This window comes from Pseudochaenichthys georgianus, unplaced genomic scaffold (assembly GCF_902827115.2).
Source record: "Pseudochaenichthys georgianus unplaced genomic scaffold, fPseGeo1.2 scaffold_396_arrow_ctg1, whole genome shotgun sequence".
Lineage (NCBI taxonomy): Eukaryota > Metazoa > Chordata > Actinopteri > Perciformes > Channichthyidae > Pseudochaenichthys > Pseudochaenichthys georgianus.
Window position 1 is genome coordinate 123,420 of NW_027262964.1, and position 19,499 is coordinate 142,918.

The 19,499-nt window shown below is 47.8% G+C and overlaps 1 protein-coding gene across 2 annotated transcripts; it reads left to right on the forward strand.

The window, feature by feature from the left end:
- The first annotated feature begins 167 nt into the window (after nucleotides 1-167).
- Nucleotides 168-16,956, forward strand: slc5a9 (solute carrier family 5 member 9). Of its 2 annotated transcripts, none has more exons than XM_034078240.2 (14): nucleotides 168-258; nucleotides 700-797; nucleotides 2,376-2,447; nucleotides 4,454-4,558; nucleotides 6,761-6,925; nucleotides 7,232-7,337; nucleotides 7,692-7,772; nucleotides 7,878-8,083; nucleotides 8,544-8,679; nucleotides 8,805-8,912; nucleotides 9,298-9,448; nucleotides 13,662-13,830; nucleotides 14,312-14,527; nucleotides 15,253-16,956. In XM_034078240.2, the coding sequence occupies exons 1-14, from the start codon at nucleotides 243-245 to the stop codon at nucleotides 15,595-15,597; spliced, it is 1,974 nt and encodes a 657-aa protein (XP_033934131.1). In that variant the 5' UTR covers nucleotides 168-242; the 3' UTR covers nucleotides 15,598-16,956. The 2 variants fall into 2 exon arrangements, with proteins under 2 accessions (XP_033934131.1, XP_033934132.1); XM_034078241.2 differs by having other exon boundaries at nucleotides 253-332.
- Nucleotides 16,957-19,499: the final 2,543 nt, after the last annotated feature.

A 19,499-nucleotide genomic window follows, 5' to 3' on the forward strand; every position in this document is an offset into this window, starting at 1 on the left:
ACACACACACACACACACACACACACACACACACACACACACACACACACACACACACACACACACACACACACACACACACACACACACACACACACACACACACACACACACACACACACACACACACACACACACACACACACACACACACACACACACACACACACACACACACACACACACACACACACACACACATTTACTGCCTGAGGAGACAACGAGTGTGACAGAAGAGCGCCATGTCTACCACTACAGGTCTGAGCCTTCTTTCTCACCTTCGTTAGGTTTGGTTGATTCGACAGAACTCCAGAACACTAATCATGAGACAGGTGTGCGCGTGTGTGTGTGTGTGTGTGTGTGTGTGCGCGTGCATGTGTGTGTGTGTGTGCGCGTGTGCGTGTGTGTGTGTGTTTCAGCAGCTCTAAGCAGGGAGTCATCCGGTGTGCAACAATAAGGAAGAAGCAGTGATTTCTGTGTCCCTGTCCTGAGGCGGTGTTAGTAATACTGCTGTGTACTACTTAGAGTACATATATCACTTAGAGTACTCAAACTACTCTAAGTATGTGTTGTGTGTCCTCTGTGTGTGTGTATGTGTTATATGTCATGTTGTGGTTGTGTGTCCTCTGTGGTTGTGTGTGTGTGTGTCCTCTGTGTGTGTATATGTGTGTGTCATTGTGTGGTTGTGTGTCCCTGCAGGAAGCACTACGCCCCCCCCCTCAGGGCTCAGCATGGAGGCGGCTGACATCGCTGTCCTCGTCCTCTACTTCGTCTTCGTCCTGCTCGTTGGGATCTGGGTAAAACTCTTCTGTTTCTGACTCTGAGTAATGAGAGAGTCAGTGAGTAATGAGAGAGTCAGAGAGTAATGAGAGAGTCAGTGAGTAATGAGAGAGTCAGAGAGTAATGAGAGAGTCAGAGAGTAATGAGAGAGTCAGTGAGTAATGAGAGAGTCAGAGAGTAATGAGAGAGTCAGAGAGTAATGAGAGAGTCAGTGAGTAATGAGAGAGTCAGAGAGTAATGAGAGAGTCAGAGAGTAATGAGAGAGACAGAGAGTAATGAGAGAGTCAGTGAGTAATGAGAGAGTCAGTGAGTAATGAGAGAGTCAGAGAGTAATGAGAGAGTCAGTGAGTAATGAGAGAGTCAGTGAGTAATGAGAGAGTAATGAGAGAGTAATGAGAGAGTCAGTGAGTAATGAGAGAGTCAGAGAGTAATGAGAGAGTCAGAGAGTAATGAGAGAGTCAGAGAGTAATGAGAGAGTCAGTGAGTAATGAGAGAGTCAGAGAGTAATGAGAGAGTCAGTGAGTAATGAGAGAGTCAGAGAGTAAGAGTCAGTGAGTAATGAGAGAGTCAGAGAGTAATGAGAGAGACAGAGAGTAATGAGAGAGTCAGTGAGTAATGAGAGAGTCAGTGAGTAATGAGAGAGTCAGAGAGTAATGAGAGAGTCAGAGAGTAATTAGAGAGTCTCTGAGTAATGAGAGAGTCGGTGAGTAATGAGAGAGTCAGTGAGTAATGAGAGAGTCAGAGAGTAATAAGAGAGTCAGAGAGTAATGAGAGAGTCAGAGATTAATGAGAGAGTCAGTGAGTAATGAGAGAGTCAGAGAGTAATGAGAGAGTCAGTGAGTAATGAGAGAGTCAGAGAGTAATGAGAGAGTCAGTGAGTAATGAGAGAGTCAGAGAGTAATGAGAGAGTCAGTGAGTAATAAGAGAGTCAGAGAGTAATGAGAGAGTCAGAGAGTAATGAGAGAGTCAGAGAGTAATGAGAGAGTCAGTGAGAGTCAGAGAGTAATGAGAAAGTCAGAGAGTAATGAGAAAGTCAGAGAGTAATGAGAGAGTCAGTGAGTAATGAGAGAGTCAGAGAGTAATGAGAGAGTCAGTGAGTAATGAGAGAGTCAGAGAGTAATGAGAGAGTCAGAGAGTAATGAGAGAGTCAGAGAGTAATGAGAGAGTCAGTGAGTAATGAGAGAGTCAGAGAGTAATGAGAGAGTCAGAGAGTAATGAGAGAGTCAGAGCGTAATGAGAGAGTCAGAGAGTAATGAGAGAGTCAGTGAGTAATGAGAGAGTCAGAGAGTAATGAGAGAGTCAGAGAGTAATGAGAGAGTCAGAGAGTAATGAGAGAGTCAGAGAGTAATGAGAGAGTCAGTGAGTAATGAGAGAGTCAGAGAGTAATGAGAGAGTCAGAGAGTAATGAGAGAGTCAGAGCGTAATGAGAGAGTCAGAGAGTAATGAGAGAGTCAGTGAGTAATGAGAGAGTCAGAGAGTAATGAGAGAGTCAGAGAGTAATGAGAGAGTACATACGTTGTACTTCTCATCTGCTGTAAAGTGTGTATTCTTGTACTTCGATGAGTCCTAACCAACCCTTCCCGTCCTGCTCTCAGGCGTCGGCCCGGGCTAACCGCAGCACCGTTAGGGGATACTTCCTGGCCGGCCGCTCCATGACCTGGTGGCCGGTGAGTAGTCCTCTTCATGTACTGTTCACTCTACATAACCTGTCAACATCTGTTTGTATGTTTGTTTACCTCTCTGTGGTTCAGCTTTGTACTGAATACATAAGATGTGTTACCCAGTAGCCAATCATGGAAGGTCATTACATCAACACTTCTCTAACCTCTGGTCACTTTCCAAACAGTCTCAAGGAGGCGAGAGTAAACCCTCTCCTAAAGAAACCCACTCTCGACCCGTCTGATGTTATAAACTACAGGCCTGTCTCTCTCCTCCCGTTCCTGTCTTTAGACAACTCTCCTGCTATCTCCTTCAGAACCACCTTCTGGATCCGCACCAGTCTGGTTTCAAGGCAGGTCACTCCACAGAAACTGGCCTCCTTGCTGTCTCTGAGGAACTGCACACGGCTAAAGCAGCCTCCCTCTCCTCTGTCCTCATCCTGTTGGACCTGTCTGCTGCATTCGACACGGTGAACCATCAGATCCTCCTTCACTCTCCAAGAACTTGGAGTTTCAGGCTCTGCACTTTCCCTCCTCACCTCATACCTCAAAGACCGCACTTACAGGGTCACTTGGAGAGGGTCCGAGTCCGACCCTAGTCAATTAACTACAGGGGTCCCTCAGGGCTCTGTTCTTGGTCCCCTCCTCTTCTCCCTGTACACAAACTCGCTCGGATCAGTCATTAGCCCGCATGGTTTTTCATACCACTGCTACGCTGACGACACCCAATGAGTCCTGCCCTTCCCCCGCTCAGAGACCCAGGTCGTCGCACGCATCTCTGCTCGTCTAGCTGACATCTCTCAGTGGATGTCTGCTCACCACCTCAAGCTCAACCTCGACAAAACTGAACTGCTTTCCTTCGGGGAAAAGATTGTCCCACTCTTGACCTGACCATCAACATCGGCCCCTCTGTTGTTTCCCCGACTCAGACTGCAAGGACTCTGGGCGTGACCCTAGATAACAACCTGTCCTTCACTGCAAACATCGCTGCTGCAACCCGCTGCTGCAGATACATGCTCTACAGCATCAGGAGGATGCGTCCTCAGCTGACCCAGAAAGCCACGCAGGTTCTGGTCCAGACTCTCGTCATCTCACGCCTAGACTACTGCAACTCCCTCCTGCTGGTCTGCCTGCATGTGCCATCAGACCTCTGCAGCTCACCCAGAATGCAGCGGCTCGTCTGCTCTTCATCCTTCCTGAATGTTCCCACACCACGCCGCTCCTGCGCTCCCTCCACTGGCTTCCGGTAACTGCTAGAATCCACTTTAAGACTCTGGCCCTTCCTACATCCAGGACACGGTTAAACCGTACACCCCAGCACGTGCACTCCGCTCTGCATCAGCCAGACGACTCGCTGCACCCTCGCTGCGAGGGGGACCCAAGTTCCCATCAGCAGAAACACGTGGGTTTCTATCCTGGCTCCAAAATGGTGGAACGAGCTCCCATTGACATCAGGACAGCAGAAAGCTCACACACCTTCCAGACTGAAACTCATCTCCTTCGACTCCACCTCGAGGATAGAACTACTAACAAAGCACTTATATACTAACAAAGGACTGGCTTCTCTAAAGCCAGTTGAGCAGCACTTGAAATGTGTTTGCTCTATGAAGCCTGATGTACTTTATGATTCTGTTTTCTTCAAGGTTGTGTCTTCCTGGTCGAATGCACTTATTGTAAGTCGCTCTGGATAAAAGCGTCAGCTAAATGTAATGTAATTGCTGACACAGGGAATAACAGTGAATGTATTTAATGTATCGAATGTATTCAGATGCAGTTTGAGAATGACCATGGGGAGTAATGAGACCATGAGCCCTGTCATTTCTTCTGATTGGTTTTCAGACTATAGCTCATTACTGGTACAATCACTATTCCTGACTCATCTACAGTACAGGCTCAGGGACCCTAGCATATGTTTAAAGGGTTAAGAAGCAGCCATGCCATTGTGTCAGATGGATCCACGTGATGAACCACCTCTCTGAGTACAGTCGCTGATGTTGTTGTCGTGCTGTCTGCAGATCGGAGCCTCTCTGATGTCCAGCAACGTGGGCAGCGGCCTCTTCATCGGCCTGGCTGGAACAGGAGCCGCCGGGGGCATCGCGGTGGGGGGGTTCGAGTGGAACGTAAGGAACACAGGGTTTGACCTGGGGAGGGATATCCATCACCATGAATCCCATCAGTCTGCTGGTGGAGGGGGGCAGCTCTTCAGAGTTCAGGACTACAGTAACATGTAGTCCTCATCCTGGAGTGTTTCTGTGCTTTCATTCGGTGTGTGTGTCCGTGTGTGTGTGTGTGAGAGTGTGTGTGTCCGTGTGTGTGTGTGTGTGTGTGAGAGTGTCTGTGTCCGTGTGTGTGTGTGTGCAGGGGCGCCGCCAGGGATTTTGGGCCCCATGAAAATATATCACATTGGGCCCCACCACCAGGCACAGGCCAATTTGTTTATAAATTACCTCGAGGGCCGTACCAAAGGGTCTAGCGGTCCGTATACGGCCCGGGGGCCGGAGGTTCCCCACCCCTGCTTTCATATAATAACATTAGTATTAATATCATAACCAAAATGTCTGTGATTAACATTTTGTTTACAGACTGATCACTCAATGCTTCAAACTGTCCATCATCCTAAATAGACTAAAAGCAGTTTTTTGTTTTATGTAGATCATTGGCTATGTGTGAAAATACTGTTTGAAATGTATCATTTAAATTAGATGTTAGCTTTTTGTTATATATATATATTTTGTATTCCAGTCTCCCTTCAGATATGTTAAGTGACATGTCATTCAACACAATGCTGCTCACCTCCTTCAGTTGGGAGAAAAGCTGGTTCAGGTTCAGCCTTATGGGGGGACAGGGCTGCTGAGCCTAAAGGTGGATCTGTTGGTCCTGGCACCGGGGGGAGGGACAACTGATTTAGTATGAATAGGCGCTAAAATGTGCCTGCATTTATTAAAGGTAGGGAGGTACGAATGGAGAAACCAGCTCGAGTGCGCTAGAATTTGAAAGTACACAACCAAAAAAAATCTGCCCCTTCCTTCAGAGTTCCTTACAGAGCCCCTCCTCCAACACACACGAACGCGCACATGACCAATGAGGGCACGAGATCAGTTTGTGCACAGATGGAAGGCTGACAGGCAGGTAGGCCATCCAGATGATTGGTCGTGCTTTTTACAGCTTCCACAGATGACCTTTTTGTATGTATTTATTGTCAAAGCATTTCATTCATTGCTATCGGGATGTTAGCAATGAACACAAAAAGTGTTTCTGAAGTTAAGTACCTACCATACCTTTAAATGTCAGCTAAAAGAGCAGTGAAATGAAAGACCTCTGAACTTTCTGTAAAGATATTATCAGTACTTAAAGGTGGGGTAGGTAAGTTTCAGAAACCGGCTCGAGGTACACTTTTTGTTATATTCCATGGAATGCTCTCAACATCCCGATAGCAATGAATATCTTAAGTGCTTTGACAACAAATCCATTAAAAATGTCATCTGTGGAAGAACCCGTAATACTGTAAAAAGTACATCCAATCCGATTGGATTGCCGCCCTGTCTGTCAGCCTTCCATCTCCTGCACGCACAAATGTATCTCGTGCCCTCATTGGGCGTGCATTACGCGTTCGTGTGTGTTGGAGGAGGTGCTCTGTAAGGAAGTCTGAAGGAAGGGGCGGATTCTTTTCGGCTGCGTACTTTCAAATGTTAGTGCACTCGAGCCGGTTTCTGAAACTTACCTACCCCACCTTTAATGTCAGCTTAGTAAACAAAAAAACATTAGCTAACAGACTAATTTCCACCACTCATGGACCACACCCACCTTTTCTTGTGAGAAACTGGGGGACATGCTGTCGCCCTTTAGTCCCTCTCTCTTTTCTTTCTCTCATTTCTCTTCTTTTATTACAGCCTGACTTTGTTGGTCGTTGAAACATCGTACAACTCACGTATGTAGGCTAAGTACTAGCATCCCTCCTCACATGCTTTCACTCTCTGCAAGTGCCGGTGCCGCACCGCGTTTGGAGGCAGGACCAAACCATTACATGTAAATAGAAGGGGGTGTACAGAGGCTTTGGGTAATTAACTTTTGGAAGAAAATAAGTTAAATGAATCGTAAGTTTAGTGAGTAATTTATCAATATAACGTTCTATTAATGTTAATTATTGAGGATTGATGAAAGGTTACTTACATTTTTTTCTTAATGTTCTAAACATTTTGGGGCCCCTGTCAGTCACGGGCCCTTAGAATCGTCCTAACTTTTCGCCCCCTTACTGCGCACCTGTGTGTGTATGTGCGTGTGCGCGTGTGTGTGTGTGTGTGTGTGTGTGTGTGTGTGTGCAGGCAGCCTGGGTTCTGGTGGCTCTGGGCTGGATCTTTATTCCGGTCTACATCTCTGCCGGGGTGATCACGATGCCCGAATACCTGGCCAAGCGCTTCGGAGGCCAGAGGATCCGCATCTACATGTCCGTGCTGTCACTCATCCTGTACATCTTCACCAAAATATCTGTGAGAACACACACACACACACACACACACACACACACACACACACACACACACACACACACACACACACACACACACACACACACACACACACACACACACACACACACACACACACACACACACACACACACACACACACACACACACACACACACACACACACACACACACACACACACACATAAACACATAAACACATAAACACATAAACAATGCACAATCTCCGACAGAGTAGACACATTTGTATTGTGTGTGTGTGTGTGTGTGTGTGTGTGTGTGTGTGTGTGTGTGTGTGTGTCCCAGACAGACATATTTTCGGGGGCATTGTTTATCCAGGTGTCGCTGGGCTGGGACCTCTATCTGTCTACAGGAGTACTGCTGCTGGTCACTGCTGTTTACACTGTGGCAGGTACACACACACACACACACACACACACACACACACACACACACACACACACACACACACACACACACACACACACACACACACACACACACACACACACACACACACACACACACACACACACACACACACACACACACACACACACACACACACACACACACACACACAAGGTGGTGGATAAAGAGTCCTGAAACCTTCTGGTCCCCTCGTCACTAAGTCAACGATCTTTTGAACAGCTTAGATCCCTGCAATACGATCTGTGTTAACAAGAGGAGAGTCCAGTGTCCTAACCCCAGTAAATACCCCATTGTGTGTGTGTGTGTGTGTGTGTGTGTGTATGTGTGTGTGTAGGGGGCCTGGCAGCAGTGATCTACACCGATGCACTCCAGACTGTGATCATGGTGGGGGGGTCCTTTGCACTCATGTTCATAGGTAGGTGGGACACAGGTCGAATGCTGACCTGGGGCTAACCCCCGTTAATATCGTGATGTAAAGTGTGTGTGTGTGTGTGTGTGTGTGTGTGTGTGCGTCTTCCAGCCTTTGCAGAGATCGGCTGGTACGAGGGTCTTGTGGAGGGTTACATGTCGGCGGTGCCCTCGGTGACGGTTGCTAACACCACCTGCCACCTGCCTCGCAGCGACGCCTTCAGCCTGTTCAGAGACCCCGTGTCGGGGGACATCCCCTGGCCCGGCCTGCTGTTCGGACTCACTGTTCTGGCTACCTGGGTCTGGTGCACGGACCAGGTGACATCCCCCACAATGCATTTCCACTGCATGCTACCACCACACTGTGCCGCCCACCCCCCCACTCTCTCTTTGGTCCATATAGAACCTTTGTGGATAGCAAGTATTTAGGATCAGAATCAGGTCTATTGCCAGGTTCTTTTACACAACGTATTCTCTTAGATCGGTAATGTTTGTACCACCATACAACAAAGCAGACTCCGTGTGGGAGTAATACATGTATTAGTACATTATATATGTATATATATATTTAAGTATATATATATATATATATTTAAGTATATACATATATAAGCCTGCCCCAGGGAAAAGTGCATCCTTTCCCCCTCTCTTTCCTGCAGTGTCATCAAACCTTGACACATATAGAACAGGATTAATATGTGTGTGTGTGTGTGTGTGTGTGTGTGTGTGTGTGTGTGTGTGTGTGTGTGTGTGTGTGTGTGTGTGTGTGTGTGTGTAGGTTATAGTCCAGAGGTCTCTGTCAGCTAAGTCTTTGTCTCATGCCAAAGGCGGCAGTGTGTTGGGGGGGTACCTCAAGCTGCTGCCCATGTTCTTCATCGTCATGCCAGGCATGATCAGCCGATCACTGTTCCCAGGTCAGTCAATGCAGCTGCCACTAACTACCCAACCAACCAATCAACCAGTACATATGGTAATCTGTGTGTGTGTGTGTGTGTGTGTGTGTGTGTGTGTGTGTGTGTGTGTGTGTGTGTGTGTGTAGACGAGGTAGCTTGTGTGGATCCAGCAGTGTGTCAGAGTGTGTGTGGCGCTGCAGTCGGCTGCTCCAACATCGCCTACCCTAAATTAGTGGTGGAGCTAATGCCTGTGGGTGAGTCTCTCTCTCTCTCACACACACACACACACACACACACACACACACACACACACACACACACACACACGCACACACACACACACACACACACACACACACACACACACACACACACACACACACACACACACACACACACACACACACACACACACACACACACACACACACACACACACACACACACACACACACACACACCTGTTTCTCCATGTTTGTACCTGGCTGCTGAAGTAGTCATATTCATAATGAAAAAAACATAAATAAAATAATAATAATAACTAGAAACATGGGTTGAGCAAATATACTGAAATATAATAATCAAAACAGTTTAAATATAATAAGCTAAATGCCGAACCTCCCCCTTTGTCTCTCTCAGGTCTGCGGGGGCTGATGCTGGCCGTGATGCTAGCCGCTCTCATGTCCTCCCTGACCTCCATCTTTAACAGCAGCTCCACCCTGTTCACTCTGGACCTGTACCACCGGGCCAGACCGGCAGCCACAGAGAGGGAGCTGATGGTGGTGGGGAGGTACCGAGACTGATACGTACATGTGTTTACATGGGTTACATACATGTGTTTTACATGGGTTATAGGGGTGTAACGGTTCACAGAAGTCACGGTTCGGTTCGTACCTCGGTTTGGGGGTCACGGTTCGGTACAACAAGAAAAAGCAAAAAAAAGTCCCAAATACATAATTCCAGGTTTGTTGTTATTTATGTTTGAACAGTAGTGCAAGTTTCAGTTTAAAAATAAAGAACTCTGACATTTTGAATAATTAACTGCATTAAACAGTTACAAACAAACCACACACTCAGATGGCCATAGTATCTATAATGGCTGATGTCAAACTAAAAGGTTTCATCAAGCTGTAAAACTAAAAAGGATGTCTTGAAAATATTACATCATAAATAATAAGAAAGTGTTTCCAGAGCGCACAGTCGTTGAAAAACATTATGCCAAAAGCTTCCGTTATTTATGTTGGTCTCTCGGCTCTCGTGTCTCTTGCTTCTTACAAACAGCGGGGATCAGCTGCTGAGCTGCTGTTGTCTTTTGCCGGGCTCCGGTGATTGGCTAATCTGGGTGATGCCTTCTGATGTGATGTAGCATGTTTGGAGTGTGTTGGCATTAGCATACCGCACCGCTGTAGAACAACGCCGACACACCGTCCTCGTCCGATCCACCGTCCTCGTCCGATCCACCACTCGCACACTTCATCGTTATTGTAGTCCACAGGGAACCCGACATGTTCCCACAGCTGGTTTAAAAGAAGCAGGTGGGTTCTAGCTCCTGTGAGTTATCTGAACTCGCCATACTAACTTTTCTTCTTCTTGTATTTTGTTCGTTTTGTTGTTGTTTCTTCTTGTTCTTCGTTTGTTGTTTAAGGGCGGCTGGCAAACAGCTTTTAGGCGCAATACCGCCCCCTGGATTATATGTAGTGTAGTGGATACTGCCTTGAATTACTTTTTTACGGCTCGTAAAAAAGAGGCGTATTCGTCGTGTGACTGCATGTGCCGAACCGCGACGTCCGAACCGTGACGGTGCGGGACGAATACGGATACCGTTACACCCCTAATGGGTTACATACATGTGTTTTACATGGGTTACATACATGTGTTTTACATGGGTTATACGTTTATATATAAACCATTTTTTCCAGGACCGCATGGGCTACCAGTGGCAGCTCGAAGGGGCACTGGAGCTGGGCCGTCCACTTCTTATTTTTATTGTGGTACTTCCCCCATAACAGGAGAGGAAAGTACCCAAGGGACCCCATTTCTTGGTGCAATGTTTGCATGTTAGCTGCACATCACATTGCATTTAGCTGACGCTTTTATCCAAAGCGACTCACAATAAGTGCGTTCGACCAACAAAATACAAACTTGAAGAAAACAGAATCATAAAGTACATCAGGTTTCATAGAGCCAACATTTCAAGTGCTACTCAACTGGCTTTAGAGAAGCCAGTCCTTTGTTAGTATATAAGTGCTTTGTTAGTAGTTCTATCCTCGAGGTGGAGTCGAAAGAGATGAGTTTTCAGTCTGGAAGGTGTGTGAGCTTTCTGCTGTCCTGATGTCAATGGGAGCTCGTTCCACCATCTTGGAGCCAGGACAGCAAACCCACGTGTTTCTGCTGATGGGAACTTGGGCCCCCCTTGCAGCGAGGGTGCAGCGAGTCGTTTGGCTGATGCAGAGCGGAGTGCACGTGCTGGGGTGCACGGTTTAACCATGTCCTGGATGTAGGAAGGGCCAGATCCATTCGCAACATGGTACGCAAGTACCAGTGTCTTGAAGTGGATTCTAGCAGTTACCGGAAGCCAGTGGAGGGAGCGGAGGAGCGGAGTGGTGTGGGAACATTCAGGAAGGTTGAAGACCAGACGAGCCGCTGCATTCTGGGTGAGCTCAGAGGTCGGATGGTGCATGCAGGCAGACCAGCAGGAGGGAGCTGCAGTAGTCTAGGCGTGAGGTGACGAGAGCCTGGACCAGAACCTGCGTGGCTCTCTGGGTCAGCTGGGGAGGCATCCTCCTGATGCTGGAGAGCGTGTATCTGCAGCAGCGGGTTGCAGCAGCGATGTTTGCAGTGAAGGACAGGTTGTTATCCAGGGTCTCACCCAGAGTCCTTGCAGTCTGAGTCGGGGAAACAACAGAGGGGCCGATGTTGATAGTCAGGTCAAGAGTGGGACGATCTTTTCCCGGAAGGAAAAGCAGTTCAGTCTTGTCAAGGTTGAGCTTGAGATGATGAGCGGACATCCACTGAGAGATGTCAGCTAGACGAGCAGAGATGCGTGCGACGACCTGGGTCTCTGAGCGGGGGAAGGGCAGGACTCATTGGGTGTCGTCAGCATAGCAGTGGTATGAAAAACCATGCGGGCTGATGACTGATCCGAGCGAGTTTGTGTACAAGGAGAAGAGGAGGGTCATAATGACCTAAGAACACATAAACAACAATTCATTAGAGTAATGTATTAGATAAAGGGGACCTATCATGCAAAATGCACTTTTGTACGTCTTTTATACATGAAAAAAAAAAAAATCGGGTCCTCACACACACAAAGCCCTGGCAGCACATCACTCCCACCCTCATCCACCTCCACTGGTTGCCGGTCAAGTTCCGCATAACTTACAAAGTCCTCCTCCTGACCTACAAGTCCCTCCATGCCCTTGCCCCCCAGTACCTATCGGACATCCTTCACCCGCATGCCCCACCCCGGAACCTGCGGTCTTCAGACTCTGGCCTGCTCACCACCCCCCGCACCAAACTGAGAACCTTCGGGGACAGAGCCTTCAGTGTGGCAGCCCCCACCCTCTGGAACGCTCTCCCTGCGGAGATTCGCAACATCCCCACGCTGGACGCCTTCAAAGGACCCTCAAGTCCCATCTGTTCATCAAGGCTTTCGGCCCTTAAATCTATCTGTTGTTTTGTCTGTCTGACCTTTGTTTTGTTTTGTTTTGTTTGTGCTTGCCCTATTCCTGTAAAGCGACCTTGGGTCCCTTGAAAGGCGCTATAGAAATCCCAGTTATTATTATTAATATTATGAATATGTTTCCCCGGTGTTCCAGGGAACTCACCAAGTGTCAGAAAACACAACCCTCTCTCTTTTCCTCCATACCCACATCTCTAAAAACGGGGCTGCAACGGATCTGATACAGACTGATCCAGATTTGAACACTGTCCTGACGTCAGGACGGTGGAGCTACGACTATTGGTCAATTCTCCACCTATCAGTGGAATGAGAGTTTGGGCCATGGCCGGCCATTGCCGCTCGAAAGCGCTGGAGACGCTGTAGTCTGCCACAAAAGCAGCGAAGAAGACTTCCCGCGCATGGTTGCCCTTCTGTTTATTCTCCGCTCTGACTCTTTTTCTCCCTCCCCGAGGCAAGCGTTTGCTCCCTCGCTGTAATTCAATGCAATCCCTCCCTCGCTGTAATTCTCTCCGGTAGTCCACCAACAGATGACAAACACCTCTCCGCCTCTTCCAAGGAACCAGGGACCGTGCGGCAGAGTTTCAGTTAGGTTTTATTTCGCCGGTCAAGATGTCCGTTAAAGTTTAAATCTTCCTGACAAAATTAGAGAAGTGCCGGTCAAAGGTCTTCTTTGTTATTTATTGAGCTTTAAAACAAAATGAATAACGACTCTATATAATAATATAATAAAACACGGAGGACGGAAATCTATTTTTCTCCCCCTCTTCTGACTTGATCAGAGCACGCTCCCCTCTCCTGCAGGGGGGTGTGGTTCGCTACAGGGGCGTGGTCAGCTGAAGGGGGGCGTGGTCAGCTGCAGCTGACAGAATCAGCACCCTGCAAAAACAGGGCTGGAGAACAGGAGCCCTGTAGGAGTAACCCTACCCCTACCCCTCACACCAGATACTGCCTGGTTTTTGGACCCCCCCAATAAAGCAAAAATGCAAGTTTCAGAGTGGCCTTTTATTGTGGCCAGCCTAAGGCACACCTGTGCAATAACCATGCTGTCTAATCAGCATCTTGATATGCCACACCTGTGAGGTGGGATGGATCATCTCGGCAAAGGAGAAGTGCTCACCATCACACATTGTTTCAGATTTCTGAACAATATTTGAGAGAAATGGTTATTTTGTGTTTTTAGAAAATGTTTTAGATCTTTGAGTTCATCTCATGAAAAATGGGAGCAGAAACAAAAGTGTTGCGTTTATATTTGTGTTCAGTGTATATGGGTTATGTGTGTTATATACATGTATGTAACATGTGTTATGTGTGTTAATGTTAGGGTGTTCGTCCTGGTCATGGTGTGTGTGAGTCTGATGTGGATTCCCGTCATCCAGACAGCCAACAGTGGACAGCTGTTCGATTACATCCAATCAGTGACCAGCTTTCTGGCTCCTCCCATCACCGCGGTCTTCCTGATGGCCATCCTGTGGCCCCGTGCTAATGAGCAGGTAAATACACACACACACACACACACACACACACACACACACACACACACACACACACACACACACACACACACACACACACACACACACACACACACACACACACACACACACACACACACACACACACACACACACACACACACACACACACACACACACACACACACAAACACACACACTCGCCAGTTTGATATAACTGCTGATGTAAACAACCCTTATCTGGAACTCTGAGAAGATAATAAAGCAAAAAGACAACATGGGTCGTTTTAGAGTCAGTAAGGAGGAATTATTTTCTTTAATTAGTTTACTGACATGTCCAAACTGGTTCCACATCTCGGTCCCAGTAACCAGTGAGGACAGAGGACATTTCTCCAGAGGTTCTCTCGTGTAAAGTAAACCAGGGTTATTGTTCTACTTGATATAGTGTTATAATGTCCCCAGCCTCAGTGACTCTTGAATGTGTCCATGTGCTCCTCAGGGTGCGTTCTGGGGTCTGATGGGGGGGCTGCTGGTGGGACTGGTCCGGATGGTTCTGGAGTTCAGTTTTAAAGCTCCGGCCTGCGGGCAGCCTGACGGCCGGCCTGCGCTCCTGGCTCAGGTCCACTATCTGCACTTTGCCCTGATCCTGCTGGCTCTCACCTGCCTCATCATCGCTGCTGTCAGCCTGGCCACGCCCCCCATCCCTGAAGAACATGTGAGGAACATACATCCACAAACATGTACTCTTTGTGACCTCAAAGTGTGTTTGCAGCTCATAGAGTCCTGACCCCCGGACATGTTGAGACCCCCAAATAGTTCTGATATACATGTATAGTAGGGCCTCCAGCAGATCGAGACTGCTGGATGCTAACCTGCATATGTTGGGACATTTACACAGTTAGCATCAGTCGTGTTAGCATTACTTAGCATACTAGCCTAGGTGGGCTGTGGCTTGGCTGATTTGGACACTTCTGAGGGGTCCTGGGGGTTATTGAGGATGCTGACTCAATGTATGACATTGTTCAGGGTCTCAGTGGACTGATCTTCAGTAGTTAAATGAATGTAGGGTCAATGTAGAAGATTTATGGGGTCATTTAGACGGATTGCTTGTTTATTTGAAAGTAAATTGTCCACAGTAGAGGTAATGATGTTCATCCTGTGCTCTCTGTATCTAATGGTCCCAACACTTCTCATGGTAGTCAGAAATGAGTGTGTGAATAAAGACTTTAAGCTGCTGTATTGTATTTCTCAGTCTACAGAGATACTGTCTGCAGAAAGACCCGGGATAGAGTCTGGGTTGCATCGTGAAACAAGAGGGAGGGGGCGTGTCAAACTGTTGGTGCACGTAGAGTAACTGATGTTCTTAATGAGGACGTGAAGCCTGTAAACAGAGGTTAACATTAGAAGGTATATTATTAAAGTGAGCCCCTCTCTCTGCAGCTCTACAGGCTCACCTGGTGGTCCAGGCACAGCCAGGAGCCTCGCCACGACCTCACGGCTCCCCAGGTGACCTCTGGCCCGGTGACCACTGGCCCGGTGACCTCTGACCCGATGACCTCTGGCCCGGTGACCTCTGGCCCGGTGACCTCTGGCCCGGTGACCTCATGGTGGAGGAGGGCTGCTCTGAGGCTCTGCGGTCTGAATGCTCCCGGCTCTGAGGCTGCGGAGCCTGAAGGCCTCGAGCTGAACTCCCTGCAGGAGGCACCGCTCTGGAGGAACGTCTGCAATATAAATGCCCTGCTGCTGCTGACCATCAACGTGTTCCTGTGGGGGTACTTCGCCTAACCACTGGGAGGCTGGACTGATGTTCTGGACTGATGTTCTGGACTGATGAACTGGACTGATGTTCTGGACTGATGTTCTGATGAACTGGACTGATATTCTGGACTGATGTTCTGGACTGATGTTCTGGACTGATGAACTGGACTAATGAACTGGAATGATGTTCTGGACTGATATTCTGATGAACTGGACATATGAACTGGACTGGTGTTCTGGACTGATGAACTGGACTGATGCACTGGACTGATGTTCTGTACTGATGAACTGGACTGATGTTCTGGACTGATGAACTGGACTGATGTTCTGGACTGATGAACTGGACTGATGAGCTGGACTGATGTTCTGGACTGATGTTCTGGACTGATGAACTGGACTGATGAGCTGGACTGATGTTCTGGACTGATGTGCTGGACTGATTAACTGGACTGATGTTCTGGACTGATTAACTGGACTGATGTTCTGATGAACTGGACTGATGAACTGGACTGATGAGCTGGACTGATTAACTGGACTGATTAACTGGACTGATGTTCTGGACTGATGAACTGGACTGATGAGCTGGACTGATGTTCTGGACTGATGAACTGGACTGATGAACTGGACTGATGAGCTGGACTGATGTTCTGGACTGATGAACTAGACTGATGAACTGGACCGATGTTCTGGACCGATGAACCGGACTGATGAACTGGACTGATGTTCTGGACTGATGAACCGGACTGATGAACTGGACTGATGTTCTGGACTGATGTTCTGGACTGATGAACTGGACTGATGTTCTGGACTGATGTGCTGGACTGATGAACTGGACTGATGTTCTGGACTGATGAACTGGACTGATGAACTGGACTGATGTTCTGGACTGATGAACTGGACTGATGAACTGGACTGCTGTTCTGGACTGATGTTCTGGACTGATGAACTGGACTGATGTTCTGGACTGATGTTCTGGAATGATAAACTGGACTGATGAACTGTACTGATGAACTGGACTGATGTTCTGGACTGATGTTCTGGACTGATGAACTGGACTGATGTTCTGGACTGATGTTCTGGACTGATGAACTAGACTGATGAGCTGGACTGATGTTCTGGACTGATGTTCTGGACTGATGAACTGGGCTGATGTTCTGGACTGATGTTCTGGACTGATGAGCTGGACTGATTAACTGGACTAATGTTCTGGACTGATGAACTGGACTGATGAACTGGACTGATGAACTGAACTGATGAACTGGACTGATGAACTGGACTGATGAACTGAACTGATGAACTGGACTGATGTTCTGGACTGATGTTCTGGACTGATGTTCTGGACTGATGTTCTGGAATGATGAACTGGACTGATGAACTGGACTGATGTTCTGGACTGATGTTCTGGACTGATGAACTGGACTGATGTTCTGGACTGATGAACTGGACTGATGTTCTGGACTGATGTTCTGGACTGATGAACTGGACTGATGTTCTGGACTGATGTTCTTGACTGATGTTCTGGACTGATGTTCTGGACTGATGTTCTGGACTGATGAACTGGACTGATGTTCTGGACTGATGAACTGGACTGATGTTCTGGACTGATGAACTGGACTGATGTTCTGGACTGATGTTCTGGACTGATGAACTGGACTGATGTTCTGGACTGATGTTCTGGACTATCTGCTCTTTCTCTCACGAGCAGCAGGTCTACAGACCGTGATGTCAATACAGGGAACCAGCCTTTGTTTTTTTGGTGATTAATTAATTAAATTATTGCTAAGAAATATATATTAAAATAAAAACCTTTCATTTGTAAAAGTCTACATCGTTATTGCCTCATTTTCATAAAGTAATATCATCTATCCGAGACAATTCAGTCAGGTGCATTAAAGCCTTTTCTGAAATGTTCAAACGAATCAAAACATGTACAAGAATAATCCTTCTGTATACGAGTATATAGACACAAGTATATACTGCATATATGTGTGTAACTTCCTACTTTGCAAAGCTTTCAACAACGATTTCTTTGAAAAGTCTTAATTTAATGTTCCGTTGATGCTGGAAGGATGATTCATGCTGGCTGGGATTCTCTGTATTATTGATCCTGCCATCTTCAGTCTCTCCTTCATGTTCACCTGAGCTGAGGCAGCTGACCCATGGCTCAGTTAAACGTGGCAGGAAGTGACATGTTTCATCCTCCATCATGTTCACCTGAGCTGAGGCAGCTGACCCATGGCTCAGTTAAACGTGGCAGGAAGTGACATGTTTCATTCTCCATCATGTTCACCTGAGCTGAGGCAGCTGACCCATGGCTCAGTTAAACGTGAGAGGAAGTGACATGTTTCATCCTCCATCATGTTCACCTGAGCTGAGGCAGCTGACCCATCGCTCAGTTAAACGTGAGAGGAAGTGACATGTTTCATTCTCCATCATGTTCACCTGAGCTGAGGCAGCTGACCCATCGCTCAGTTAAACGTGGCAGGAAGTGACACGTTTCATTCTCCATCATGTTCCCCTGAGCTGAGGCAGCTGACCCATGGCTCAGTTAAACGTGGCAGGAAGTGACATGTTTCATCCTCCATCATGTTCAGCTGAGCTGAGGCAGCTGACCCATGGCTCAGTTAAACGTGGCAGGAAGTGACATGTTTCATCCTCCATCATGTTCACCTGAGCTGAGGCAGCTGACCCATCGCTCAGTTAAACGTGGCAGGAAGTGACACGTTTCATCCTCCATCATGTTCACCTGAGCTGAGGCAGCTGACCCATGGCTCAGTTAAACGTGGCAGGAAGTGACATGTTTCATCCTCCATCATGTTCACCTGAGCTGAGGCAGCTGACCCATGGCTCAGTTAAACGTGGCAGGAAGTGACATGTTTCATTCTCCATCATGTTCACCTGAGCTGAGGCAGCTGACCCATCGCTCAGTTAAACGTGGCAGGAAGTGACATGTTTCATCCTCCATCATGTTCCCCTGAGCTGAGGCAGCTGACCCATGGCTCAGTTAAACGTGGCAGGAAGTGACATGTTTCATCCTCCATCATGTTCACCTGAGCTGAGGCAGCTGACCCATCGCTCAGTTAAACGTGGCAGGAAGTGACATGTTTCATCCTCCATCATGTTCCCCTGAGCTGAGGCAGCTGACCCATGGCTCAGTTAAACGTGGCAGGAAGTGACATGTTTCATCCTCCATCATGTTCACCTGAGCTGAGGCAGCTGACCCATCGCTCAGTTAAACGTGAGAGGAAGTGACATGTTTCATCCTCCATCATGTTCACCTGAGCTGAGGCAGCTGACCCATCGCTCAGTTAAACGTGAGAGGAAGTGACATGTTTCATTCTCCATCATGTTCACCTGAGCTGAGGCAGCTGACCCATCGCTCAGTTAAACGTGGCAGGAAGTGACACGTTTCATTCTCCATCATGTTCCCCTGAGCTGAGGCAGCTGACCCATGGCTCAGTTAAACGTGGCAGGAAGTGACATGTTTCATCCTCCATCATGTTCAGCTGAGCTGAGGCAGCTGACCCATGGCTCAGTTAAACGTGGCAGGAAGTGACATGTTTCATCCTCCATCATGTTCACCTGAGCTGAGGCAGCTGACCCATCGCTCAGTTAAACGTGGCAGGAAGTGACACGTTTCATCCTCCATCATGTTCACCTGAGCTGAGGCAGCTGACCCATGGCTCAGTTAAACGTGGCAGGAAGTGACATGTTTCATCCTCCATCATGTTCCCCTGAGCTGAGGCAGCTGACCCATGGCTCAGTTAAACGTGGCAGGAAGTGACATGTTTCATTCTCCATCATGTTCACCTGAGCTGAGGCAGCTGACCCATCGCTCAGTTAAACGTGGCAGGAAGTGACATGTTTCATCCTCCATCATGTTCCCCTGAGCTGAGGCAGCTGACCCATGGCTCAGTTAAACGTGGCAG